Source organism: Arvicanthis niloticus, chromosome 6 (genome assembly GCF_011762505.2).
Source record: "Arvicanthis niloticus isolate mArvNil1 chromosome 6, mArvNil1.pat.X, whole genome shotgun sequence".
NCBI lineage: Eukaryota > Metazoa > Chordata > Mammalia > Rodentia > Muridae > Arvicanthis > Arvicanthis niloticus.
Window position 1 is genome coordinate 51,343,964 of NC_047663.1, and position 27,714 is coordinate 51,371,677.

General features: G+C 47.5%; 3 protein-coding genes and 1 long non-coding RNA gene across 6 annotated transcripts; 2 read left to right on the forward strand and 2 right to left on the reverse strand.

Annotated features, from left to right (window-relative positions):
• Nucleotides 1-8,421: 8,421 nt before the first annotated feature.
• Zmynd15 (zinc finger MYND-type containing 15) lies at nucleotides 8,422-14,616 on the reverse strand. 3 transcript variants are annotated; one of them, XM_034507891.2, is made up of 14 exons: nucleotides 14,483-14,616; nucleotides 13,410-13,999; nucleotides 12,528-12,762; nucleotides 12,283-12,438; nucleotides 11,880-12,040; nucleotides 10,979-11,131; nucleotides 10,575-10,655; nucleotides 10,298-10,414; nucleotides 10,112-10,200; nucleotides 9,925-10,023; nucleotides 9,620-9,773; nucleotides 9,446-9,504; nucleotides 9,121-9,281; nucleotides 8,422-8,713 (listed from the first exon to the last, which is right to left on the reverse strand). In XM_034507891.2, exons 2-14 carry the CDS (start codon nucleotides 13,978-13,980, stop codon nucleotides 8,542-8,544), a joined length of 2,208 nt encoding a protein of 735 aa, XP_034363782.1. In that variant the 5' UTR covers nucleotides 13,981-13,999; nucleotides 14,483-14,616; the 3' UTR covers nucleotides 8,422-8,541. The 3 variants fall into 3 exon arrangements, with proteins under 3 accessions (XP_034363782.1, XP_076792560.1, XP_076792561.1); XM_076936445.1 differs by lacking the exon at nucleotides 14,483-14,616 and having other exon boundaries at nucleotides 9,925-10,020; nucleotides 13,410-14,343; XM_076936446.1 differs by lacking the exons at nucleotides 10,979-11,131; nucleotides 14,483-14,616 and having other exon boundaries at nucleotides 13,410-14,343.
• Nucleotides 9,669-13,228, forward strand: LOC143442766 (uncharacterized). The gene is made up of 4 exons (XR_013111232.1): nucleotides 9,669-9,790; nucleotides 10,085-10,210; nucleotides 11,347-11,488; nucleotides 12,984-13,228. It is a non-coding gene; the product is annotated as an uncharacterized LOC143442766 (long non-coding RNA).
• A 466-nt stretch (nucleotides 14,617-15,082) lies between the features above and the next one.
• On the forward strand, nucleotides 15,083-19,222 carry Cxcl16 (C-X-C motif chemokine ligand 16). Its single transcript, XM_034507892.2, has 5 exons — nucleotides 15,083-15,228; nucleotides 15,416-15,554; nucleotides 15,766-15,848; nucleotides 17,862-18,257; nucleotides 18,469-19,222. The coding sequence occupies exons 1-5, from the start codon at nucleotides 15,159-15,161 to the stop codon at nucleotides 18,564-18,566; spliced, it is 786 nt and encodes a 261-aa protein (XP_034363783.1). The 5' UTR covers nucleotides 15,083-15,158; the 3' UTR covers nucleotides 18,567-19,222.
• Nucleotides 19,223-19,725: 503 nt separating this feature from the next.
• Nucleotides 19,726-21,515, reverse strand: Med11 (mediator complex subunit 11). Its single transcript, XM_034506324.2, has 3 exons — nucleotides 21,353-21,515; nucleotides 21,096-21,226; nucleotides 19,726-20,360 (listed from the first exon to the last, which is right to left on the reverse strand). Exons 1-3 carry the CDS (start codon nucleotides 21,435-21,437, stop codon nucleotides 20,223-20,225), a joined length of 354 nt encoding a protein of 117 aa, XP_034362215.1. The 5' UTR covers nucleotides 21,438-21,515; the 3' UTR covers nucleotides 19,726-20,222.
• Between the last annotated feature and the right edge of the window lie 6,199 nt (nucleotides 21,516-27,714).

Below are 27,714 nucleotides of genomic sequence, written 5' to 3' on the forward strand. Positions count from 1 at the left end.
ACTGGCCTTACTAGACTGACCATTGGAAAGGAAGTGATTGGCTGCGGAGATGACTCAGCAGATTTGCTGCCGAGCCTGATAACCTGAGCTTGGTTCCAATAAGATCTGCTCTAGCCTCCCACGAGCGTGCAAGCATGTGCCCCAGATACATTAATTAACGTAATAAAAACGACAATGGAATCAGAATTACACTAACATGATTATAAAATTTTTTTCAGAAGAAACCTAACCTTACATTCTGATGGACAGTCTATAAACACAACTAACTGAATGGCTCTGGTGATGCTTTCTGCACACGGGGATTAAAGGGCATTTACACTTTCATGGAGAACGTTTCATGGACTCTGAGGTGCATTTGGATAAGGTACATAAGGCAATAGGGTGTGGCAGGCAGTTTATGTCTCAGAACAGCAGCACAAAGAATTCTGAATGTTACTAACACAAAATGATAAAAGTCTGAGGTGGCAGCAGATGCCCTTATTTTGTCATTATGCATCATACTGGATAAACACTTGTAATTAAATGTCAATTTAAAAATGTAACATGGGTAAGGCACGGTAGCTCTGGCATGTATTCACAGCACTCAGGAGGCTGAGGCAGGAGAGTTCCTGAGGGTTTGAGGTCAGCCTCAGCTGCAGAGTAAATTCCGAGCCAGCCAGAGCTATATAGTAAGGCCCTGTTTTAAAACAGCAACAGTAAACAAACAACAAAAACTGGATGTGGTGGTACATGTTTCTAATCCTAGTGCTCAGGAGGCTAGAGCAAGAGGATTGAGAATTTGAAGTCAACCTGGCCTATCTAGCAGCTCTAGGCCGTGGGCTGCAAAGACCCTATTTCACAAATAGGTAAACAAACAAGCAATTAAATAAACGAATGAAGTCTGGGCATGGTGGTGCATGCCTTTAGTCCAGGCCTGGGTACACAGAGGCAGGTGGATTTCTGTAAGGTTGAGGCTACCCTGGTCTGCATAGAGTTTCAGGACAGTCACAGCTATATAACAGAAAGACCCTGTCTCAAAACAAACAAACAAACAAACACAAACAAACAAACAACAACCCCACAACAACAACAAAACACACATACACCCCACAAAAATAGTTCCAGGCAGTGAAGACGAATGCCTTTTTTTTTTTTTTTTTTTCTTTTTTTTTTTTTTTGGCTTTTCGAGACAGGGTTTCTCTGTATAGCCCTGGCTGTCCTTGTCCTGGAACTCACTCTGTAGACCAGGCTAGCCTCGAACTCAGAAATCTGCCTGCCTCTGCCTCCCAAGTGCTGGGATTAAAGGCGTGCGCCACCACCGCCCAGCGACGAGTGCCTTTAATCCTAGCACTTGGGAATCAGAGACAAGTAGATCTCTGTGAGTTTGAGTTTGAGGTCAGCCTCGTTTACAGCAGGTTCCAATACAGCCAAGGCTACACACACACACACACACACACACACAGAGAGAGAGAGAGAGAGAGAGAGAGAGAGAGAGAGAGAGAGAGAGAGAGAGAACATGTTCTCCTGGTAGCTGTATCTGTATTTCTGTAGGAAGAAGCAGACATGACAGGTCATGAACAACTCAAAGATACTGGAAGGAAGTGAAGGGCAGAGAAAATCAGAGTACCTGAGGATGGCTTTCACCTACCCTCTCTCCACCTACTCACTCTGTAGCTTGTCACCACCACTCTAGGGAATGTCAATTTGGTGCCAAGAGCAGGGGCTGTCTTTCCATTCATCCTTCCTGCCCAGAGAGCATTGGCTTCTAGTTTCTAGCCTCTCTTGATTTTCTGTTTTCCCCACCCAGTCCCTTGGCTTCTCTACAGCCTTCCCGGCTCCCCTTCCTCTCAACACTCTTCTTACATTTTGCCCTCCCATGTGAAGTCTGCGTTTTGCTTTTTTTCACTGTTAGAGATCTGATCCAAGACCTTGATGTATTAGGCAAGGTCTCCACTGCTAAGCCACATTCCCAGCCAGCACTTGTGGCTTGGAGGCTGTTCCTGGGTCTGTCCAGATGCTCGATCTATTCTCCTAGTCATGTGAGCTGATCTTGGACATCATTGATCATAATCTTCCCCAGAATATCCCACAAGGACCTCAAGTGCTCGTACAAATTGTCGTTCTCCTTTCCCCTTGGAGCTATCCGTGTGCTGCTGTCCCACGGTGGCTGGCCACACCCTCTTCTAGCCTTCCTTCTCTTTCTCCTCTGTGCTTCACGTCCTACCAACACTGATTACTATCCAGTGCTTCCACCTGCTTCTCCTTTTCTCCTCTTAGGGTTTCCATTGCTGTGAAGGGACGTGTGACCAAGGCAACTCTTACAAAGGAAAACATTTAATTGGCTCTGGCTTATAGTTTTAGAGGTTCAGTTCATTATCATCATGGTGGGAAGCATGGCAGCATGCAGGCAGACATGGTGCTGGAGAAGGAGCTGAGAGTTCTAATCTTGATCCAAAAGTAGCCAGAAGGACACTGGCTCCTACAGGTAGCCAGCAGGAGGGTTGAAGCCTAAGCATAGAACCTCAAAGCCCACCCCTACAGTGACTGACTCATTTCCCCTAACAAGACCACACCTACCCCAACAAGGCCATAACTTCTAATAGTGCCATGTTGTGAGCCACCATGTGGTTGCTGAAAACTGAACTCAGAACCTTTGGAAAAGCAGTCTGTGCTGTTAACCACTGAGCCATCTCTCCAGCCTCCCCCCTCCACTCCCTTGTTTTGAGACACAGTCTCATATATCCCTGGCTGGCCTCACTATGTAGAAGAGGATGACCTTGAACTTCTGATCCTCCTGCTTCCACCTCCCAAGTGCTAGGTTTGCAGGTATGTACCACCACCCATGGTGTTATGTGGTGCTGGGGACCTATCTCAGATCGTTGTACACTCTAGGCAAACACACTACCAAAGGAACTACATCTCCAACCCATGTTCTCCTCTCTGCTCCAATAGAACAGGAATAGCTTTCTAAAATTCCTGTAGTAATTGCTCAACGGCTGTGATATCCTAGGCACCTTGCTAGGGAATGGTTATAAACAAGATGGTCTCCTTTGGGCCAGTGAGAAGGCTCAGCAGGTAAAGGCACTTGCTGACAAGCTTGGCAGCCTGAGTTTGATCCCTGAGACCCACAGGGTGGGAGGAGAGAACCAGCTCTGCAAGTTATCTTCTGACTTCCACATGTGCACAGCGATGCTCGCACACACATGGCGATGCTCACACACACTTGTACATATACACATAAATAAATGCAATTGAGCTGGGTGGTGGTGGCGCACGCCTTTAATCCCAGCACTTGGGAGGTAGAGGCAGGCGGATTTCTGAGTTTGAGGCCAGCCTGGTCTACAGAGTGAGTTCCAGGACAGCCAGGACTACACAGAGAAACCCTGTCTCGAAAAACAAAACAAAACAAACAAAAAGATGTAATTGAAATGTATTCCAAATATTTCCAAATATGATCTCCTTTTTCATGGACATTATTTTTTAACAGTTCTGGTAAAAGTTTTATCATGTTTTTGCATGTATTTGGTAAATAGTAAGTGAGCAAATGAATGGAATAAAAAAAAATAATAAATGCCTATAGAAAAAAAGCCAAGGCATGTGATAAAGAGTGGTGGTGGGGCAGATAGCCTGGCATGGTGGGGCCTACCTGAAATCTGCAGGAGAACCCACAGTTCAAGGCCAGCCTGTGGTTATAGAGCTGAGACTCTGAGAGAAAGGGAAAGAAGGCAAGGGATGGGGGGGAGTAAAGGGGTAGAAGGGGAGAGCTGTGCCTGGTTTCAAACTCCAACCAGATTTAACTTCTTGTCATCTGTTCTGAGTGCTTTGCCTCCTTCTCCTTTGGCTCTAGGGCTCTTGCACATGCTGTATGGCTGTCACGTTTCTTTCCTTTCCCTGGTGTCCCCAGGCCACTGCTTACGAGGACAGTTAGGAGCCGCAATGAGCGTGACAACATTCGCCATTACAAGATGGCGCAGGCATCCTGTGCTCCTACAAGTAAACAACTAACTGCACAGGTGCAAAAGGCAAAAGCTCGCCAAAGTCACTGCCCATCCCGGGGTGTAATATGGGGTGATGAGTGAACAGCCAATCAGAAGTGAACACGCCACTCTAGGGTACATATAGCAGTGCCTTTCCCGGGCTTTGGGTCTTTCTGCTTCTGCTGATACAAGAATAAAGCCTCGCTGTAGTAACTACCCGAACACTGCCTCACGTGTCTCTTTCTCGGGCGAAGGGGACTCGAAAAGGGGCCCGGAACAGACAGTCCTCCTGGAGGTCTTGCCTGATCACCCAGAGGTTGTCTTGGTGCCTCCCCTCTTTCTCAGAGAGCTCGGTTCAGTTCTTTCCTCACACCAGTCACACAGCGCTGATTTCCTTGTCTGTTTTGTCCAGGCCATGACCTATATCAAGAGACACACTTTACATCACAATGCACGGAGTATACATAGGTGGGAGCATATGCATGTGAACCAGAACAGTATTTTTACTACTACTACATATAATACACATTAATACTTAATTTTATTCTATTTCATTAGATTCTATTTATTTTTTTCTTTTCTTTTTTAAAGTCTCAGTTGACAATGTTGGAACATACTTCTAATCCCAGCATTTGGGAGGCAGAGGCAGGCAGATCTCTGAGAGTTTGAGGCTAGCCTGGTCAACAGAGTGAGTCTACAGAATCAAGGACAGCCAGGACTACATGGAGAAACACTGCCTCAAAAAATAAAAAATAAATAAATAAAAATAAAATGTCATGTTGCTCAAGCTAGCCTCAAGTTCTATGTACCTGAGTGTGACCTTGAGTCCAGATCTTCCAGCCATCAACCTCCCAGGTCTCCCAGGTGTGAGGATGACTGGTATGTGCCACCATGCCCACTGAGGATGTGTTTTGAGACCTACTAATTGGATTTCTGATTCACATGAAATATTGTAAACCCACATTTCCAAAATCCTACCCTAGATTAGGCCAACACACCTTTTCTGCAAAAGGCCAGTTAATATTTCAGCTTTTGTAGTCACAGGGTTCTTATTGTAAATTATGGTAGACTTTTCATTGACATCACATAAAATACTCGGGTAAACAACTAAGGGACAAAGGATTTGTTGTTGTTGTTTGGAGCTTACAGTCTACAGGTTTCTAAGATCTGTGTCTCCATTGCTTTGGGGCCTGAAGTGAGGCAGATCATCCTGGCACAGAGCACCTGTGGAGCTGGCGGCTTACCTCAAAGCAGTCAGGAAGCAGAAAAAGACAGAGAGGGACTTGGGACAACATGACGCCCACAGACATGTCCCCATGGACCTGCTTTCTCCAATAAAGCTCTGTTCCTACTTCTCATCATCTGGCAGTAATTCACTCATAAGAATGCATCAAGGAATTCATTGAGTGCATCAATGCTCTGGCCACCTAATCCCTTCCAAAGTCTGGAAGCTGAGACTTTTAGGGAGACATTTCACATCCAAATCACAGCACAGGTGGGGTAGTCAAGGTTTGCATTTGTGTCCTAAAGCATCAGATAACACACAAAGTGATGCTTATGGCTCTGTTCTGACATAGATTTATGGACACTCTAACTTGAAGTTGACATAATTTATACATTGTGAAAAATTCGTTTTCAGGTTTGGTTTTGTTTATTTTATTTTTTTTTTAAGATCAATTTATTTTACCTGTATGGGTACAACATAGCTGTCTTCAGACACACCAGAAGAGGGTATTGGATCCCATTACAGATGGTTGTGAGCCACCATGTGGTTGCTAGGAATTGAACTCAGGACCTCTGGAAAAACAATCAGTGTTCTTAACTCCTGAGCCATCTCTCCAGCCCCTGGTTTTGTTTATTCTTTTCCTTCCTTTTTGTTTTTCCTTCTTCTTCTTTCTCAGGACTTGGCTTCCAACTGGAGGCTCTGTGGCTTCAGTCTTCTCAGTTTATACTGTAACAGGCATGAAACCCTGCTCAGGGGGAAGTGAATCCATAAAGGAGCAGTTTGCTTATGAGACTTGGTTTTGGAGGCAGGGTTTTCTCTGTGTGAGCCTGGCTGTCCTGGAACTCACTCTGTAAACCAGGCTAGCCTCAAACTCAACACTTTGATTAAAGGTGTGTGTCACCACTGCCTGGCTATGGAACATTTTTACTACAAAAGGACTGGGTCTGTTCATGGGAGAAAAGTGAACAGGTCATCAGAACAAAATGAAAATGAATAAAGAAGTCTTTAGCAATCTCACGGCTTCTAGATAACATATCCTGCCCTGCTTTGTCTGTTTTTTGGCCGGCAATTTGGAGGTTATTTTTGGTTGGGGATGGAACGCTGAAACTTTGTTTCCCTTCAATCTACCACGAAACTAGGCTTCTCCTCTCTGGCTACAGAGACTGAAACAAGGAGAGAAGCTATGGTGGGAGAAGAGTGGAAAGCGTGGGTGTGTGGGAGGAGTTAGATAAACAGTATAATACATTCCCAGCTCTGTGCCCCGCCAGACCTTTAGAGACGGAAGTAGGACCCACCCTTGGTCGGTGTGTCACTAGACTAGGAATAACAAGTGTGGGTGAGGGGAAATAAAAGGTATTTCAGGGCTTGGGGAATGTGTCTGTATAGCTATCAAGTATGACTCAGGAAATGTCTCCCTCCCTAAGGAAGTGAAATAGTAATTGAGCAACAAAATGGGAAACTCCATAATGACAGAACGCATATTGTTATTTAGAGGTGTCTGGCTCCAGGGGCCTGAAGAGCTAGACATCATGAGCTTAGCTGGTAGAGGTTGGCAAAAAGGATGTGAAAACACGCTGTCAATCGGCTAGATCTAAGGACCTGTTAATGGAAATTAAATACGTAAATAAAGAACAAAAAACACCCTGAGGAAGTAATCAGCCCAAATGAGGAACATTCCGGGGGACAAACTGATTCAGGTTTCCTAAATTCTTATGAAAATGAGAGATAAGAAAGCTGCTATAGACTCAGGAACTTGAAGAGACATGACCAAAGGCAGCCTGTCCTAGTCCTCTCCTTTTAAGGAATGTTTAAAAATTATATTTATTCATTTTTTATCTATGTCCATGTTCTCCCTGCATACATGTCTGTGTACATTTGTGTGCCTGACGTCCAGGGAGGAAGAGGATGTCAAATCCCCTTGAACTGGAGTTACAGATGGTTGTAAACCACCATGGGGGTGCTGGGGATGGAACCTGGGTCCTCTGCAAGAGGAACAGATTCTCTTAACCCCTGAGCCATCTCTCCAGGTTCCCCCTTTCATTCTTTTAGTGAAGTTTCACTATGTACTTCAGGTTATAATTTGTGGCGATCCTCCTGCCTCAGTTTTCCAGATGTTGGGATAACAGGTATCTGCCATCATACCCAGGTCTCATTATTTCTTGATCGGAACAAATCAACTTTAAAGGTATATTTGAATTTGCCAAAGGAATTTTAATGTGAACAGGACATTACATTAAGAAATTATTGGATTTGGCAACATGGCTCTGCAGCTAAAGGCCCTTGCCCAAGCCTGATACCTCAGTTCCTTTCTTAGGACCCACATGGTGGAAAGAGAATACCAAACTCCTGGCACCTTTTTAAAAAGACTGTAGTATAGATTGTTCTAGAACTGAAGGGAATCCTCCTGTCTCAGGCTTTTGAGTGCTGGCATTGCAGGAGTGAGCCACCACACCTGGCTTTAGGAAGTTCTTTCAACCGTTCTGCAAGGCTAATGACATGGTGATGTGTGTATGCATGTGCCCATGCCGACAGAGGACAGCTTTCAAGAACTGCTTTTCTTTCATGTGGGTCCTGAGGATTGAACTCAGATTTTATTATGCGTTGCGGCAGGTGCCCTTACCTGCTGAGCCATCTTGCTGGCTTGTGGAGACGCCATTATATTGATACAAAGGACAGTTGCCAGTGCTCTTGATTGGTTATGGAGAAATCTTATAAAGCCAGCCTCGGTTTGCATGGCCCTGTTGTAATATAGCTCCCCCATCAGCCCTGGGTCCCCACACAGTTATAATTGCCTTCCTATTTCTATCTAGCAAACCTCACTTCCAACCTAAAAAAGAGGTCACAGAAGGGATGTTGGCAGAGGTCTAGGTTCTGGTCCAGTAAGATTGTGAAGAATGAGAAAGAGGAGTTTACCCCCTGAAGCTCTTAACTGACTGCAAACCAAGTGTGGTTTATGTCCAGAGGAGACCGTCTACTTCCCAGTCCCGCTAAGGGAAGCCACTTTTTGGTCTCTCGCTGTCTTGGCGGGTGAGTCCGATGTTACCAGCCTAGAAAAATTACTTAACAACATACAAACTGAGAGGGGGGTTTGGGATTACCAGGGAAGGCTGTACATCCTACTCGCTGTTACTCCAGGTAGCAGAATGAAGGGGGCCCGGAGAAAGTCACCCCTAAATCCTTATCTTCCTTCCCGGGATAATGACCCAATCATGAGGGTGAAGTTAAAGAGTCAATAACTCAGAGGTTTCAAACAAGAAATTTTATTTAACCTTTCGTGTCCCGACAATCAGTCCTCCCAGGGCCTTGGAATGTTTTCCTTTAGAAAGCATGCTTGGGAATGGACGGCTGCCAACTCCGCTCTCATCTGCGCCGGCGGGACCCGCGTGCAGCTTTCTTTTCTCCTCGGCGCCTTCGAGCCGGGACAGGAGGAGCAGCCGGAGTTGGGGGTCGAGGAGCAGGGCCGGGAGCCGATCGGACGGTGCCGCCTTGGGGAGGCTTGTAAACCAAATGGAAGATGAAGGCGTTGCAGTACCTGGAGTGGTGAGGGCGTGGTCAAGGGCAGGGCCAGGCATCCTAGCAGGTGAGGCTGCCCAGGGCACGGAAAAGCTCCAAGGTGGTGGTGGTTGGAGGATGCTCAGCGGGTAAAAGCACCTGCTGCTAAGCCTGGTGATTGATTTCGAACCCCAGGGGTGGAAAAAAAAAAGAGTAACAGTCTTTTCAGGTGTAGGGCGATGAGTTGAGAGAGATTGAGTGGATCTAAAAGGTTGTGTTGGAGGCTGTCTAGACTAGCAAGGAAGCGGGAAAGTAATGAATCCAGAGAGAGAGGCGTGTAAGGCTGGGGCGAAGAGGGTCCCAGGAATACAGAGACCTTTTGGGATGTAGAGCGGCGCAGAAATCGCAGGTCAAGAGGGCAATAGGAGGCCTTGGGCCCGCCCTTACCACGGCATGCAGTTGTCAGCTGCTCTAAGGCGGAATGGGGAGCGGAAGGGGTTGGGCTGTGGCGAGCTGGTGCCCCCTCCTGTGGCCACTGCCATGGTCTGATCGTCCATCACACAGCCGTACTCGCTGCTCTCAGTGAAGAAAGCTGGCACTCGGAGAGACTGAGGTTTGGGTAGGTCCTCAGACACTCCCCGGGAGGTTCCTTTTCTCGGGTATATCCCAAGACCCACCCTCCCAGAAGGGACCAGGATGCTGGAGAGGTCCTCCCCAAGTCTATGGAGCAGTTTAGGGGTGGTGGAAGGAGCTGGGAGGTGAGATTATCCACCTGTAAGCGGGGTAGAGAACTCAGCCATGTGTCCTTGAGACCAAAGCCAGAGTTAAATCCTGCCAAGAGAGGATGATGCTGTGACGCTGGCCTCTGAGGTCTCTCTTTTGTTTGTTTGTTTGCTTGCTTGTTTAAACCTTTCCCAGATCCCCATTGGTGAGGCCAGGCTCTTACCAATAACCAGGTCAGGCTTGGGTCCCTGGAGCAGGTGATAGGGCCTGGTAGACACCCTGATTTGCAGATCCCTTCGACCTCCCTTCTCCTTAGTCCCAGAGCTGAGCCGTGCTGATACTCCAGAACCAGGACGCACAGACGCCTCAGGGCCATCCTGTGGGGTCAGGAGAGGTATGGGGAAGCCACGGGATAATGGAAGCACCGGGAAATATAGGAAAGTGGAGGAAAGTGGAAGGGAAGGAGAGGGTCCCACCGGGAGGCTACCAGAGGCAGGGCTGAAGAGCAGGCCCCTCTCTTGCTCTCACCCTCTGCAAAGTAAAATGCTGCTGGTCACTCTCAGGTGGCAGGCTGTCACCCACAAACTGTAGCTCCAGGGCCACATGGGGGAGAAGGACCAAGAGCTCCTTAGAGACAGAGAGAAGGTCAGCTCTGGGCCCCACTGTATGTCTACGTCCATCTTTTCAGTGCACACTCTCCAGGGTGAGGACTTACCCAAAACACCATGACAAGATCGAATTCCTTGCCAGCCTCCACCACGTGGATCTTCAGGGACTGTTTATTCTGGATGTTGAGCTCAGGGACTGGTGAGAGGTGAACTCATTAAAAAACATATATGGGCTACCCTACAGCCACACCCACACCCCACACCCTCCAGTCGGTCCTATCTGCACTCCTTACAGGACTGGGGTACCAGGTGGGTGATGACATAGTACACGGTCAGTGGGTAGGTGAGAAGCACAGCCATGGGGGAGTCCAGGCTAAGGCCCCGCCACGTGTAGTAATCCTGCCATGAACCTGGGGAGAGTGTCTTGATGGGCCACCGGATCCCAGACCTGGACCCCCCCCCCCCCAACCTCTAAAGCACTCCCCTTTGTTTAGGCACCAGGTTTTGTCTGCCACCCCCTCTAGGATCTTTGTCCTAGCTCCTACTTCTTTCAGGACCCCTTCAGCTCACCAAAGAGGCTCCTGGGTGGGTCTAGGGGCACTGGAGGCATCAAGGCAGGCCCATCTCCCTGCAGAAGCTGGTAAGGATCACCTGAGAGGATGAGAAAAAGCAGTGCCCAGGGGCCTGTAAACCTCTACCTGCCTCATCTCCCTGCTCCTCCCATAAGAGCTGTACACCCTGGGAGAAGGACAGAAGCTGTAGCAGGATTGGAGTTAGTCTAGAGACAGGGTTACTGGATGGATCAGGCAGAAATGGCTCCTCTGTGGTCTGGAAAGGCTTGAAATAGTCCTGACTGTGTTAGTATAGGGTTGGTGTGTGTAGGAGGTGGTTATATGGGACTTGGTCTATCCTCCTAGTCCCCTAACCTTCCCTCTAGGCTTAAGAGTCCATTCCTGGCAATAGGCCTCACATACCATTGAGAAGGCAGCTGAGGGATGGTGTGCTGCCCCAGGGGTTCGTGGGGACACCCGGCCCTGGAATCAGCATGCTGAGCTGGGTCCAATAGCCACGAGTGAGGCCTCGAGAGGCCAGGAAAGCTTCCTTGTTAAAGGTTTCACTGGTAACCTCTGCAGGAGATGGGGTGAGGACTGAGGGCTTGGTGGTTACGCCCCAGGGCTTTACCTGTCATCTGCTAACCCTAAGGACCCTGACTTTAGGCCTAGGAATTCCTAGGGAGGGAATTTTCACTTGAAAATGCCTACCATGTTTCAGGGACAGCGAGCTTCCATCCCCTTGAAATAAAAGTGTGATTTTTATAGTTGCTAGCATTTCTCTTTTGCAGATGAGGAAACTTGGGTTTGAAGAAGAATTTTTGTTTTGAGACGGCATCCCTGTATCACAGGCTGGCTTTAAATTCAGTATGTAGCAGAGGATGGCTCTGGACACCCAGTCCTGTCTCCACCTTCAAAGTGTTGGGATTACAGGTATGTCCTATCTGGGCCAGCTATTGTTTTGTCTTTTTTTTCGAGACGAGGTCTCATGTAGTGCAGAACTCATGGTCTTCCTGCTTCAGCCTCACAAGGGCTATGAGTGTGCCACCATGCCTGGCTTAGGTGACATATTTGAGGTCACGTGACTGGATAGTGGGCAGCACACACTTGAATTGATGCCCTCAAATCCCCCAATCTCTGTAGGGACCCTGTCATCTACTCTTCTGCTTCAGGTACCGTTTCCAATCCCTAATCCCAAATACACAGCACCCATCTTGTATCCCAGGGATGTAGACTTCAAACATGTATCCTTCAAGCCCTGGATCCTGTCTCAAAGACCTGGTGCCAGGGTCCCCTCCTTGCCACTTTGACCTTCTTCTGGTACCTGCAGTATAGGTGAAAGGCAAACTTGCCAGTTCTCCTGCCCGCTCCATGAAAGCTGCAAGCCTTGGGCACCAAAATCGGTGGCTCACGTCATCTGGGCATCGCCGCCAATCAGCCTGGAGACAAGCCTCTCCACAGTACAAGACTGCACTGCACTGGGGGCTGGGTGACACAGGGATCATAGGCACCTAGTGTTAGTTCTCACGTCCTGTAGGCTGTACATCTGCCCATATGCCAGTTACCCTCCTTGTATTGGAGCCTTTAACTAACAGCTCATAACTTGTTTTTCCTACCCTTTCTTACCCTCCCACCTTCATCTGCTGGGACCCCCACTGGCCTGGTTTGCTTTTCTAATTGGTTTGACCAACTGCTAAAGTCTTGACTCCAGCCTTGTGGGTGCTCACCAGGGTGTCAACTTCACTTCAAAGCTGTGCTTGTGACAAACATGGCAAGTTCGAGCCCGAAGGGAGGCAAAAGTAAACCCTGGCCGAGGACCCCATGTTCGCATTGGGGTTTTTGCTAACTTCACACCCAGCCTTGGGACCAGGCTCTCCAGCTCTCTGGAAGGGAATGAAGGTGACATCAGGCTAAAATGGCTCAGGAGTTCAGATCCCACACCCCCCTACCCTCTGATACTAGATATTTGTACCGATGCAGATGGGCATCTCCTACAGTAAGCTGTCGGGGCTTGCGGGGGTCTCCAGAGCCCATGGGGCAGGCCATGCTATGACAAAGGAGAGCATAGGCCCGAGGAGCCAGATTCTCAGTCCTTGGGCTCTGGCCTACACTTCCCTGGGCTCCATCCATTAGCAGATCAATGCCCAAGATGGTGCCATGCTCATCTGTCACCAACAAAAGGCAGGAGAGGTGCAGGGGGGCAGCCTCTGCGGAAAGACGGAAGACTTGGGGGAGAGAGTAGGGGCCAGGCAGTCACAGTCAAACACAGTGAATTTAGGTGCCTTTGAGAGAGCAGGCAAGTGACCTCAATGAATAGAAGGGACAAGATAAAAGAGGCATTTCCTATCGAGTGTGAGCAGCTGCTATGCAGGGCTAAAATGCAAGAAATACAGGAACCTTACCAAAATCTGGCTTTTTCTTCCTTTAGACTTATTTTTATTTTACATGTATGGGTATTTTCTCCACCTGTATATCTATATACCACATGCATGCAGAGGCCAGAAGAGGGTGTTGGATCCCCTTGGAAGTGGAGTTACAGAAGGTAGGCTCTGGGAATTGAACCTGGATTCTCTAGAAGAGTTAGTGCTCTTAACCTCTGAGCCATCTCTCCAGCCCTAGAACCTGGGTATTTTCCTTAGGATGCAAGGTTTCTGGACTTTCACCCCTTATAATGCTTAGATGCTGATTCAGATTACAAAATAAAACCACACTGTGATAGATGAAAACAGCTTCTGGTATCAGATTTGCATGAAGGTTATCAGTTTGCAACTCCTCTTTGGGTTTTGAGTGACATAGGGGGACTTCAGAAAGGTGTGTAGACAGGGGACAGGGTAGGGCCATCCTGGGTTCTTACCATTCTTCCGTCCTCTCCTCTTTTCAGACACCCTGTCATCTTCTGGTCGCTCCTCTCTGCAGCCTTCATCACAACTTGCCTCCTGATGGGTCACCCCTGACTCGGGAGCAGGCTTTGCTTCTTGGGGGAATTCCTTGCTTGGAGGGGCTGGCTCCCCGCCCTCCTGTGGTTCTGCCTTTTCTGTGCCTGGTCTCTCCTCTCCATGCTCCTCATCTTCCTCCTCCTCCCCTTCCTCCCCATCCTCTAGGCTGACAAAACTGACATAAGGACTCAGGTCTCGCAGGTGAAGCGGAGGCTCATCTCCCAGGAGCCGAGAAGCCCCTAGGCCTGGCCCAGGACCAGGCTCTGCACCTTGCCCCAGGCTGATGCCCACACTGCGGTTTGGTAAGACGTGGAGCACCCAAAGGGCAGGGTCCTGAGGCAGCCTCCTTATCTGAGACTCCAGTTGACGCCATCGGCCCTCAAGGCTGGTCCCCATGGTCCCTCTCTCTGCTACAAACTTTCGGAACCAGCCAAAGAGAAGAGCAGCGAAATCGAGGAACTCATCTCGGTATCCAGACACAAACTCCATGTCTTTAGATACACAGGGCCTGAACCCAGATTGAGCAGAAAGGGATCTGTGATAACGATGAGGATCAGGGGAGTGGTGAGGCTTTGGGCTGGGTCACAAAAGGGAGGAGGGTGTGGGTTTGAGGTAAGATCTACAGAGGAGTATAGGAGCTGAGACTAGGATTTGCAGGACCGAGGATGGAGGGAGGTTAGATTGGAAAGTGGGTATTTGGGGTTAAAGGGGAGTACTCAGGGATGAAATTGTACCCAGGGGCACAAAACTCAATGATTCAAATCCTAAAGTGAGATTTGAATTAAGGGAAGACATGAGGTGAGGCTAATCCTATGGAGAAAGGCTTGCTGAGAAGGGGGAAATCTGGGGGGTCTGTTGAACCGTGGGAAACAGATGTGAAAGTAAGTACTGAGGCATCTTTTAGGTCTGGAACAGTTTGGTGTGAGCCCCAGTAAACCCACCTCCTCTCCTCCGGTACCTACAGCCGCCACCACTTTTCGAAGGTAAATACCTCGTGCTGGAGGGCCGTCGTGACGTCAGAGGTACTCGTGCTCACAGCTCATAACTTGAGTGGCACGCTTAGGGGCAGTACCTGACCAGGGCTTGGGCATTCCGACTTCCTTGACGGCTTGATCTTGGCCATGTGACTGGATCCTACTGAGACCCAGCGGTCCAGGGAAGTGAAAGCATCTTGGGGCCAGAGAAAGAATCTAGAGGGTCATCCACTTTACAAACCAGCAGACAGACAGATGACCGCTCAAGAGGGCTGAAATCCCCGAACCCAACCGAGTCATTCTTCCGGGACCACTGCTTGCTCACTCGGATTCTTCTGGCTCTACAGCTCAGGTTTTCTTTCGTTTTTGTCAGATAGTCTTGGCTGACTGCTGGCTACGAGTCTAGAGTCGGGTGAAGGAGCTCCGCCTTCGGGGGCAGGGGTGTGTGTCCCCCACCCCCACCCCGACTGGGAGCTGAGCGCAGCACGGGCTCCCCGGTACTGACCAGAAGGTCGGTTCGGGACAGCGCGCGGGGACGGAAGGCTCCACCACCTCGCGCCCCATCCCCTCCCGAGCTTGGCACAGGGATCAGCGCCTCCGCCAAATATCAGTCAGGGTGAAGAAGCGAAAGCTATTGAGAATCAGCTGGATGTCGGCTAGGTGAACTCGTCCCAAGCTCCGCAGAGGCCTGAGATGAGGTGGGGCTTTGGACCCTTGCCCCTTGCGCTCTTCCTTTTCTTGTTGGCGCTGCTGACCCAGCCAGGTTAGTCAGGAGGGCGGGACTGGGGCCCCTGATGGAAACTGCAAGAGGGGCACTCCGAGGGATTAAGAACTCAGCCCAGAGCTATCAAGGGCTGCAGCGGTGACTAGGGAAAGTCTGTCTGGCATTAGACTGGGGACAATGGCAGATTCCTCAGTCTGCAAACCAGGCTGATAACTTTTCCATTTAGGCGATGGCAACCAAGGCAGTGTCTCTGGAAGTTGTTTCTGTGATCGTAGAATTCCTTCTGGCAAGCCGATACCGCCTGGTAGTTTGGATCATATCCGAAAATACCTGAAAGCATTCCATCGCTGTCCATTCTTTATCAGGTACCATCTCTTTCCCTCCCTGGGGAGGGCAGTTGTGGGACTATCGATCTGAACACCCAGTCCAAGTCGGGGAGCCTGGTTCCTTTCTAGTTTTACTTCTCTGGGGATTTCCAGTCGTAGTGGGGCTCACCTTCTGTGACTTCACACCTTTGGAATGAGGAAAGGTAGGAAGGGAAGGAGTGGCCAGGAGACTAGATTTACCATTTTACAGGTTCCAGTTGCAGTCCCAGAGCGTGTGTGGGGGAAGCGGAGACCAGTGGGTCCGTGAACTAGTGAACTGCTTTGAGCATAAAGGTGAGAGTCTTTTCTGTCTTCCAGTGGGGCATCAGGGTGCAGGCTGCCATCTTACAATCCCCTTTGCCTGTGCCACACAGTACTTTCTGTTTAGAATCTTCTAACTTTCCCTGAAGTACTGTCACTTAAGTGTCTGTTTTCCCAGTATCATTTACCGTCATCTTCCTGGGTTTGGACAATTTGTTCTACTACATATGCTATGACTTAATATTTTCTTGAAGTCACTATTATAATATAAACTATACTCAAGATTGGTCAAGCTAAATAAGTACTCTGTCCCTGAGCTATCTCCTGCTTTTTAAACATTTTTAGACAGGGTCTGGCTAAGTTGATCAGGATGGTCTTGAACTTGCTATCCTCCTGTCTCAGTCTCTCTAGTGGCTGGGATTATAGGACTCTGCAACAGGCTTGGCTTTCACTGCTGTATTTTAATTGAAATAAAAATATTTTCATTTTCTAATACTTAATGATGAAAATAAACATGTCGCAGTTGAAAGAATTCCTCCACACACCTTTAATGGCAATTTTTTTTTTTTTTTTTTTTTTTTTTTTTTTTTTCGAGACAGGGTTTCTCTGTGTAGCCCTGGCTGTCCTGGAACTCACTCTGTAGACGAGGCTGGCCTCGATCTCAGAAATCCACCTGTCTCTGCCTCCCAAGTGCTGGGATTAAAGGCGTGCATTACCTCCACCTGGCTCTGAGTTCAATATTTTATTGTTCTTTTTTTCTTTCAAGGTACACAAACAAACAATTAATTAAATGAATAAATCTTAAGTATACATAAGCCAGGTTTCAAACAATTTGCCTTCAGCTGTAACACCTTTCATGTGCAGATGGTAATTTTCTTGTGAAAGAAAATACATGTACGGGAGGTAGTGATGCCAGGCCTTTAGTCCCAGCACTCAGGAGGCAGAGGCAGGCAATCTCTGTAAGTTGGAGGCCAGCCTGGTCTATAGAGCTAGTTCTAGATGGCCAGGCTACACAAAGAAACCCTGTCTTAAAACAACAAAAACCAGGAACTGTTTCTTCATTAGTTTACCTGGTATCAGTGGTACCCCACTCACTGCCTTTCAGGCTACAGAGACTACATTGTTTTCTTCAACCGTCTCAGATACCCTGGGCCTTTTACTCTGAAGAGAGTCCCAGAAGGCTGTAGACAAGGGTTAAAGTGCATCTGGAGTCCCATGCAGTGTAGCATACCTGCTTGCCTTTGTGACTGCATCTGGTGGTTTGTGACTTTCCTTGTCCCTGTCTGTCCCTCTGCCACTGTCTTCGTCCCCTGGCCTTCAGCTGCTCTGCCCCAAACTCTTTTTGCACAATACTGGGGCCTCACCTCATAGATGCTAGGCAAGAACTCTGCCACAGCTGTTGAGCTGTCCCCTGGATGCTACCCATGCCCTTCCCTCTGCTGGGGACAGAACATGATACCCAAATAGGGAATTTTAGCAGTTGGGAGACCCAACAAAGCAAATCAGAATTTCTGACTTTCCTCTACCTTTCTCTGTGACAGCTGGCCATAAAGGAATTCTATGACATAACCTGAAACAGGGGAATAAAAACTTTGATGTGATCACAGTTCTGGCTAGGACAAGGAGGCCAAAAAGAATCTGACAAAGCTTCACTGGTCCTCTCCCTGCTTTACCCTGGGGTGGAGTCGGGGGACTGGAGATTTAAAACATGCTACCTTCCAATGACTTCCCTTGTTCACTACCACACTAATCAGAACCCTTATATCCACTCATACTTCTCTACAACTGTCCTCCATCCCTAATCCAGTCTAAGCACAATATAACTCTCTCTGTACTTTATTCTGGAGGTTCCTGTGTCCCATAAAACTTTGAATTTGTTGTGGTTTTCTCTTGTTAATCTGCCTTTTTTTTCCTTGGGGGTTGGAGGGGTGGTGGGGTGTGTGTCTATGTGTGTGTGTGTCTATGTGTGTGAGATAGCCATACCTTGAAGATATGTAAGATACTTCTACAGCCATTCTAGTAATTGATCTTTTGTTTTCTCTCCAGAGTGTGGAACTGATCATGAGAAGAGTTCCCACCACCAAAAACATTTGCCTCAAGCTAGTACCCAGATTCCTGAGGCCACAGAGGGGACGCTTGCAGACACGAGCACCCCTGCACAGATTCAGAGCACCCAGCAGTCCACTCTTCCATCGGGAGCGCTGTCCTTGAACAAACAGCTCACCCACCGCTGGGAAACAACCATTCTTCCTTTAGGCTATGGTCTGGAAGCTGGGCCTGAGGCTAAAGAGAAACAGCAAGATGACAAACAGCAAAAAGAACCAGGAGCAGGCACACCAGCCTTGGTACCCGTGCTGTCCCTCCTGGCCATTGTCTTCTTTCTCATGGCAGCCATGGTCTATATGGTGTGCAACAAGAGAGTGACACCGCAGAGCTCTGCAGGTAACCAGGACTCTTCACCCTCACCTCCACCAACCTGGGCCTTCCTGGGAAGGCTGTCAGCTCCATGGGCTGTGAGGGAAGAGTCAGCCAGAATGGACTTGGCCTTAATATTAATTAATGCCTAGGAATATGATTCCCCCACTTAGCTCATGTCCTGCCTCAAGTCTCCTTCATCTCAGAGAGCATCTCCCAATGTCTTTCTCCTTTCCAGGTTTGCAGCTCTGTTATACACCTGCTGAACCAAGACCCCAGCGCCTGGAGCAAGAGTGGAAGCTTGTGGGAGAGGTGGCAGACAGGGCGGCAGGCTAGCTCCATCAGTGAATCCAACCTGAGCTCATTCTTTCTTATGCTGTTTTGAGACAAAGTGCCAATATACATATAACTTGGACAGCTTTGAACTACTGATCTTTTGCCTCTACCTCCTAGATTCTGGAATTAGAGATACATGCTACCACATCTGTCCTCATTTACTTTCATAAATAAGGTATGAGTTTTCAGGTTTTTGGTTAGCCAGGATCTTATTTAGTCCAAGACAGCCTCAAATTCCCTATGTACATGACTACATAAGCCTAGGTCTCCTGCCTCCACTTTCCACAGTGCTGGGATTACACTGACTAAACACTATTTTTTTTTTTTTTTTTTAAAGAGACAGGGTTTCACTATTCAGCCCTGACAGTCCTAGAACTCAGAAAGATCTGCCTGCCTCTGCAGTGTTGCGACTGAAGGACTGCCCTTGAGAACCACTCTTTACAACTAATGATATATGAATAGCCCCTCTGCCCTTAGCCTTTCCCCTGCCTCTAATAAAATGTAATACTCTCAAATATGTGCTTCAAAAGTGTAGCCCTGAGGTAGAGTGCCTGCCTCGCATGTGTGAAGTTCTAGGTTCGACCTGCCCACTACCAGATTAATTTTAAAAAGTGTCTGCTTTTTACGCTGTGTAACAATAAACTAGACAAATTCTATGTTTTTAACTGTAATACTAAAGATTACTTTTAGAATTATTGGCTGAGGGCTGGAGAGATAACTCAGCAAGTTAGAGTAATAGTTCTAGACTCTAGAGGACTCACATGGTGGCTCACAACCATCCGAAACTCCAGTTCCTGGGGATTTGACACCCTCCTCTGACCTCCACAGACACCAGGTTTTTATACAGTGCATATATATATATATATATATGATGGCAAAACCATTGTTCGTACACATAAAATAAATCTAGGTAAAATTTTTTTTAGAATTATTGACTTCTGCAGATGCTAGGTCTTTGTCCCCTCAGAACTGCTGATGGTGTCCTCTGGCCACCAGTCTCCCTTCAGACTCCATCAGCTGTTCTCCAATCCCATACTGAAAGCCTGGGCTTCCTCACACCCCCTCCTCACAGCCGCTACACTGATGCTGTCTCAGATCCCTCATATACACTGAGAGGGAGAGGGAGAGACAGAGACAGAGACAGTCTGGGCTTTATAGAAAAAAAAAATGACAGCTTTTATTATTACAATACTTAGCTTAGTTCCTGTTTTGTTTCTTCCAACGAGGAACATAACTTCTCTTTTTGAAGGAGGGTCTCTTTATGTACTTAGCCCAGGTTGGTCTCAAACTACAGCAACCTTCCCACCTCTACATGCCAAGTATGGGGGCCAAGGGTGTGGGCCACCATGCTGTGCTTATAAGAATATATTTATTGTTATTGGGCCAAGTCTTCTGAAACCCCAGAGCAGAGCGCACATGAGGAAGTGGGTTGGGAGTTGACCTCTGACTCCTGTCTGAGCTTGCGTAGTGGAAAACAAGGCCGTCTTGCTGGAGGAGCCAGAAGAGATCTGTGTGTACAATCGGGCTTTGGATTCTCCAGTTCTGCCTTCTGCCTTCTCTGGTCTGCCCTGACCAGTTGACCAGGAGGGCATGTGTATATTACTCTGTTCCCCATCCTACCAGTCTCTGGTGCAGGTCACACTGGATCATCCTGATTTAGTTCTCCAGCATCTGTTCACAGGTTCTTGCCACATCACTAATCTTGAGGCGGGCGTAATCTACTCGCTTTAGAGCCATTTGACAATCCTTTCTGGAAGAGTAGCTGGAGCCCTCATGCGGCTGCCCTGTGGCCACCTACAAGACAGATCAATCAATGGATTACTGCTTCTCTTCACCACCCAACCAGGCGGTATCAGGTCTCTGGTCTCATATCTTTCCCAAGTTTGATCTACATTAGCTGTCTGGTAACTCAGTGTTCTAAGGCAAAAGACCTTAACCTGTGTGAACCGAATCTTTGAGATAGGGACCACGGCAAGTACTTTCTAGACTTGTAGGATAAGATAATGCCGAGTGCCCAGCACACCACAAATGTTAGTAAACAGTGGTAAGTTCTCTGGAAGCCGCTTAGTGCTGTCCCTTTTCTTAGTCCTAAAGCATATGTGCCTCACACCGGACATCCAGCCAAGTTTCTGGGAACAAAGTTCAGTAGCTTCAGTTTTATTTATGTATTTGTTTTGTTCAGTACCAGGGCCTCTTTATGGTAGGCAAGTGCTCTAACACAGAGGTCCAACCCTCTCTTTTACCTACTGGGTTTGAACTGCCCAGACAAGTTTTGAAATGGTGATCATCCAGCTTCAGCCTCTTTAAACAGCTGAGAATACAGGCCTGTGCCAAGTGGTCTGGCTAGGGTATCGTTTATATACCCTAGACATTTTTAATCCTTCGCTTTTAGAAGACTAAACCAGCCCTGAAATGAAAGTGACTATCGCGTAAGAGGCAGTCTTACGAAGCTAACGCTCAGGGAATCCCTAAGGCTAGGGCGGTGGTGCAGAGCTGGGGCTCCGCCCAACACTTTCTAAACACACCCACCTGAGTGAGGTAGCGGATCTGAGCCGACAGCTCTGCCTCCACGTGCTGCACAGAAGCGGTGAAGGCTGCCGCCTGCCGGTCGAGGAGCCGCTCGTTAGTTTTTTCCTTGGACAGTTCCAGGATCGCCGTTCCTGCCAGGGCGGGGAGAGGGCGGTGTTAGACAAGGGCTGCAGACTTAGCCCCGCCCTAAGGCTAGCATTAAGGGTCCAGTCCGGGCTGATCTTCCCACCCTGCTGTCCGCTCCTCGCTTCCCGAACCTGCGTTCTGGAGGATGGCGCCGATTTCGCGCTCGATGTCTTCCAGGGCGCGCAGCCGCTCGTTCGCCAGGCTATAGGTAGCCATCGTTCCAGTGGAAAGCCCCGCAGGCCGTCTTTTGCGAGGTGTGGCGCCAAGGCCCGGAAATGCCTGTTAATGTGCGCCTGCGCATAGGCCACTGTAGCGAACACTACAATTCCCAGGATGCTCAGCGCGGCCTCGCCCTTCCGAGTCTACCTGGTCTAGTCTGACTGCCAGGGCCCTAATGCCAGGCCAGATCGTGGGTGGAAAGAGGCGGTTATTGACTTGTTTTCTGACAGGGTCTCAGTATAGACCAAGTTGGCCTGGAACTCATAGAGATCTTCTGGTGTAATAGGTCTGTCAAAAATGAAGTCTAAAGAGACACTTGTATCTCTTCAGTCTTGACTATCAGACTATTGAAACAATGGCCGCCAAAGAAATGAGAATCTCATGCTGAGAGAAGGAAAGGGTACCCGCCAGAGGGGGAACTTGTCTTCCAGAAAGAGATCTTACACAGTTCTAACAACTTGTCAGACCACTTTACAGGATGAGACTGCAGCCCAGATAATGAAGAGTCAGTAGTGGGAGTGACCACACACCTTGACGGGGGTAGGGGGGTGCTACTTAGATGTGCCTAACCTTGCTCTGTTTAAACTTTGATGTTGTGCCAGCACCTTGAAAACCGACTTGAGGGGACTTGCTGGATCTCTTTGTCACTCTTCCCAATGTGGCCACATTGAATAAATCTCCTTTTTTGATTTACCACTTTTAATTGGCTTATTGAAGAAGAACAGCCAGACATGTCTTCCCCACCCCCAATTGAGAATCACTGCCTCTGTCTCCCTAATGCTGGAATTAAAGGTATGAGCCACCAGTGAAACAGCCTGGTGGCCCAAAGCCACTCAGACCTGTCTGATTTAATTGACAGTCTGGTGGACTTACTGAATTTATAAGAATTTATTATTAAGCACTGGCCCTGGGCCAGGTGGTGATGGGGAGAATTCAAGTGTGTTCCTTCATACTGGATAGTCATGGGTTCTTTGATGACCAACCTCTCCCAAGGAAAGCATGACTTGGCGTGTTAAGCCATTCTTCCTAAGGCTTCCTGATCCTGAGCCCAGCTAATTCTCATGTCCTGGTTTCTTCCCTCAGCCTTTCTGTCTCTATCAATTAGGTGTGCTAGGCTCTATGGATAGAAAGATAAGTGAAATGTTCTCTCACTCAAAAGTTGTTAGCTTTTTTTTTTTAATTTTATTTTTTAAAGATTTATTTATATTTTTGGTTTTTTGAGACAGGGTTTCTCTTTGCAGCCCTGGTTGTCTTGGAACTTGTTCTGTAGGCCAGTCTGTCCTCGAACTCACCAAGATCTGCCTTCCTCTGACTCCTGAGTGCTGGGATTAAAGGTGTGCACCACCACTGCCCACCACGATTTATTTATTTTATTTGGTGAGTGAGGGTACTTTGTCTGTGCATGTGTCTGTGAATGATGTGCATGCGTTGTCCATGGAGATTACAGGAGACAGTGGATCCTCTAGGACTGAGGCTATAGGCAGTTTTGAGCCACAGTGTGGTTGCTGGAAATAGAACAGGGTCCTCTGAAAGAACGGTCAGTGCTCTTAACCCCTGAGCTTTCCCTTCAGCCCTAGGAAAGGGATTCTTGGAGGAAGTGGTTCTTGAACTGAATTCTAAAGGGTTATTGCGGTAGATGAGAGGTTGGAGTGGAAAGGGGGAAACAGTATCCTCTAAGAAATGGGGCTATCAAGGGGCCTGGTATGGCTGAGGTCCAGTAAGAAGTTCTGTTTCTGTGGAGTAAGTGGTGTGTTATTGGTACTTAGGGATGACATGAAGCTGGAATAGGGAGATCAGGAAAACTCATAAGCCAAGTAATCGAAACTCATTCTGGGATGCTAGAAAAATGGCTCGAGCTGTTAGAGCACTGCCTGTTCTTGCAGAAAACCTGAACTCAGTTCCCAGCATCATCAGGTGGCTCACAATTGCTTATATCTCCAGCTCAAGGAAATCAAATGTCCTCTTTTGGCTTACATGCAGATACCTGCACACATGTCACACACACACACACACACACACACACACACACACACACACACACGTAAAAGTGTGGAGGGTGGATTAGGGAGTAGTGGTTGTGTGTTCAAAACACATTGTACATCATTCTCAAAGAATTAATTTCAAAAATTTGGGGGCTGGGGATAGGCTGGAGACATGGCTCAATGGTTAAGAGCACTGACTGCTCTTCCAGAGGTCCTGAGTTCAATTCCCAGCAACTACAAGGGATCTGATGCCCTCTTCTGGTGTGTCTGAAGACAGCTACAGTGTACTCATGTATACATAAAATAAATTAAAAAATGTTTTTTGGGGGACAGGGTTTCTCTGTGTAGCCCTGTCTGTCCTGCAATTCACTCTGCAGACCAGGCTGGCCTTGAACTCACAGAGATCCATCTGCCTTTGCCTCTCAAGTGCTAGGATCAAAAGGTGTGTACTGCCACTGCCTGGCTCAAAGAATTAAAGGGTTTTTCTTTCTTTCTTTTTTTTTTTTTTTTTTAATGAAAGAAATTCTGAAGGGATTTGGGGAACTTTGAAAGTGTGTCATGACAGATTTACCTTGGGTTTTTTTTTTTTTTTTTTTTTTTTTTTTTTTTTTTTGAGTACTTTAAAGACTTCCATCAAGAATAAAAGTGCTGGTACTGGTGGTGCAGGCCGGTAGGATTTGCTGAAGGAGGCAGAGGCAGGAGGATCTGGAGTTCGAGGCCAGCCTGGTCTACAGAGTGAGTTCCAGGACAGCCAGGGCTACACAGAGAAACCCTGTCTTGAAAAAAAAAAAAAAAACCCACACCCCCCCCCCCCAAAAAAAAAAGAATAAAAGCATTGCTGGGTGTGGTGATGCACATCTTTAATCCTAGTGCTCTGGAAGCAGGAGCAGGTGGATCTCTGTGAGTTAGAGGTCAGCCTGTTCTACATGTGAAGTTCTGGTGCAGACAGGGCTATACAGTGAGTCAAACTTCACAGCAAGCTCAAAACCAGCCTGAGTTGAAACCTTGTCTTGAGGGCAAGAAAGGAAGACTGAGGAGACACCTCAGTTGGTAAAGCGCTTGCTAGGCAAGCCAGTGGGGATCTAAGTTTGCCAGCACCCATGGAGAATCCAGAGCCAGTGGCTTTGATCTGAAATCCCAGTTTCATAGCCTTGCTGGCCAGTCAGTCTAACCAAAACGGTGGTTTCCACATTCAGTGGGAGACTTGAGCTTCTGATCCTCTTGCCTCTGCTTAGGTGCTAGGGGCATATGCATGGCCAACTGATAGAGATGATCAATCTGAGTCTACATCCAAAGTGCTGGATTAAAGGCATGCACCACCGTGCCTGGCCCTCTTCCTGATCTTTGCTCTCTCAACTGTACCCAGGTGCCCACCAAGGTGAAAACTGTTTCCCATTTCCCACAAAGCAGCCTCCAAGACCTTGGAAGAGACATTGGGGAACTCTTCTTGCAAGTAAAGTAAATAAAAAGTCCATGCCTTTAATTCCAGCACTTAGGAGTTCAAAGCCAGCCTGGTCTACAGAGTCAGTTCCAAGGCCAGCCAGGACTATATAGTGAAACTGTCTCAAGAAACAAAACAAACTGACAAAGAGGAATGGGAACAAGGCCTTTTGGCATACACCTATGACTCTAGAGCTTAGCAGGTAGAGGCAGGAGGATCAGAAGTTCAAGGTCATTCAAGGTAAACAATGAGTCCATGGCTGCTTTGTGCTACATGAGACCCTGTTTCTAAAGAAGAAAACCACAAACAAACTAAAAAAGGTGAAGAAACAGGCAATGATGTATTCCTGTAACCTTAACACTAGGGGCCACATAGCAAATTCAAGGCAAACCTAGAATACTAGTTCTCAAAAATCTAAATGCTGGCACTGTAGCTTGGCTTTGTTTGGGGCTTCCAGTTTTATCTTCAACACTGAAAGAAAAAATAGGCAAAGAGAAAGGGACAGGAATGAACATGGAAACGTTAGATACTGGCTGGAGAACAGAGGCTGGGTGGTAACTGCCTTAGCAATGGAGTGGTAACAAAGTCAATGGCAAGCATTAGGGAGCTGAGTGCCCCAAAGTTAGTAGTAGTGAGATGACTTTAAATAAAGTTGGTACTAAAATTCAGAGGGTTATTTGAAGGAATTAGATTCTCTTGACTTCATATATCTTCATATATCTTGACTTTATATATCTTCAGATCTCTTGACTTCATATATCTTGGCGAATACCTCCTAACCCAGGAGAACACTGAAGTGTTTTTGTTTGTTTGTTCTGTTTTGTTTTTTAAGATTAGCACCTTTGGGGGCTGGAGAGATGGCTTTGTAGTTAAGAATACTGGCTGTTCTTCCAAAGAACCCAGGTTCAATTCCCAGCACTTATGTGGTGACTCACAACCACCTGTAGTTCCAGTTTACCCTCTTCTGGCCTCTGTGGACATACATATATACTCAGGCGCGCACACACACACACACACACACACACACACACGGCCTCTGTGGGCATACATATATACTCAGGCACACACACACACACACGAAATTTTAGAGAGATTAGGATCTTGCTATGTACCTGGCTGGCCTGAACAACACTATACAGATCAGGCTGGCTTCAAGGTTGCTTTTGTCCCACGTCTGCTTCCCAAGTACTGGAAGTATGGGGTGTGCCATGGCATCTTGCCTCAGATAGTGCTTTTTGGAGATGGAAAGTAGGGTTTTTTGCTTGGGCACCTGGATATAGCTGAGGGCAAGAGCATGACATGACACTGTAAACAAATGAAGTAAATGTTTCTGTACTAGGTTGTAATGTCTACAACTGACAGCCAGGTTCATAGTCTCCAGGTTCAAGACTTCGGGACATTCCTTGGGGGAATTTGATTACCCAAAGAAACCATTTAATTAACATCATGGTTCTAACAAAGTCCTTAGCCAAACCAGACCATGTTGAAATTCATTGGTGGCAAGTTCCAGCTGTGTACATGGAACAGTCAATTCTTTTCACTTCCCTGGAACTGGACATCTTCCCGCCTCAGTCCTGGGATTACACTACCACACCCAGCTACCACTTCACTTTTGAATATGACCAGACAGAAAAGGATTTCTAGATATTTGAAAAACTTTCTAGCATAAAAGCAACAAACACAGAGAAAACCAAATCCCATAGGCCTCAGAGGTGTGTGTGTGTGTGTGTGTGTGTGTGTGTTTGATTCATTGAGACTGTGGCATATTCCTGTGGTCAGAGCTAACTTGAAAGACTAGGGTAGAAGGATCAGTCCAGGAGTTTGTGAGCAGCCTGGACAACATAGCAAGAATGCCCTAGTTTATTCTTTTTTATTTATTTTCCAAGACAGGGTCTTGGTATGTTGCCTATATTCCCTGTCTCTTCTTACAAACAAACAAACAAACAAACACAGGGTTGAATCCAGAAAAAAATGCCTTTGGAAAACCAAATCATGAGGGAAGATATGAAAAGTTCATCATGAGATGAAAAAGAAACAATGAAATCTTCCTGCAGGTAAAGTAAAAAGAGATGGTGTGTAACAATGGGCATGCTGGCCCACGCTGGCCCATGCTGCTCATTCCAACACTTGGGAATTTGAGCACTAGCCTGTTGCAGGCCAGCCAGAGATACAGAGTGAGACCCTGTCTCAAAAACAAAAACAAAAACAAAAACAAAACCCAACATACACACACACACACACACACACACACACACACACACACACGAGAGAGAGAGAGAGAGAGAGAGAGAGAGAGAGAGAGAGAGAGAGAGAGAGAGAGAGAGAGAGTAAATGTAGCCAAGAAAAGGCCATTGAGAAGCAGCCCAGGAGGCTTAAATTCTAGATGAGATCACAGGAAATGAGAAGTAACTTGTACCTCTGGGATGAAAGAGGCCATTAAAGGCCCCATGTAGCTGAGGAGGAAACCAGACCCATGAATTAGCACACCAGGCTCAACCAAAAGGCACTCAGGGAAACTTCCAGAAAAAGGAAACTGTAGGCAAAGGCTGGGCAATTAGAATGCTGTGGGGGCCTCTTAAAAAAAGAAAGAAAGAGAAAAGAAACAAGCAGAAATAAACACAACAAAAACTTCAGAAAAACAACCCACCACCACCACCACCACCACTTCATTCCCTACAGCAAGAATAAGCCTTCCTCGGGGCTGGAGAGATGGCTCAGTGGTTAAGAGCACTGACTGCTCTTCCAGAGGTCCTGAGTTCAATTCCTAGCAACCACATGGTGGCTCACAACCATCTGTAATGGGATCTGACGCCCTCTTCTGGTGTGTGTAAACACAGTAACTGTACTCACA

Coding starts and splice junctions, on each gene's coding strand:
- Zmynd15 (XM_034507891.2), bottom strand. CDS start 13,980: ATGGAGTTTGTGTCTGGATACCGAGATGAGTTCCTCGATTTCGCTGCT. Junction 10,415..10,574: donor CCCACCCAGGAGCCTCTTTG/GTGAGCTGAAGG, acceptor CACTCTCCCCAG/GTTCATGGCAGGATTACTAC. Junction 9,774..9,924: donor AGCATTTTACTTTGCAGAGG/GTGAGAGCAAGA, acceptor CTGACCCCACAG/GATGGCCCTGAGGCGTCTGT.
- Cxcl16 (XM_034507892.2), top strand. CDS start 15,159: ATGAGGTGGGGCTTTGGACCCTTGCCCCTTGCGCTCTTCCTTTTCTTG. Junction 15,229..15,415: donor GGCGCTGCTGACCCAGCCAG/GTTAGTCAGGAG, acceptor TTTTCCATTTAG/GCGATGGCAACCAAGGCAGT. Junction 15,555..15,765: donor CGCTGTCCATTCTTTATCAG/GTACCATCTCTT, acceptor ACCATTTTACAG/GTTCCAGTTGCAGTCCCAGA.
- Med11 (XM_034506324.2), bottom strand. CDS start 21,437: ATGGCTACCTATAGCCTGGCGAACGAGCGGCTGCGCGCCCTGGAAGAC. Junction 21,227..21,352: donor CGCCATCCTCCAGAACGCAG/GTTCGGGAAGCG, acceptor CCGCCCTGGCAG/GAACGGCGATCCTGGAACTG. Junction 20,361..21,095: donor AGATCCGCTACCTCACTCAG/GTGGGTGTGTTT, acceptor TCTGTCTTGTAG/GTGGCCACAGGGCAGCCGCA.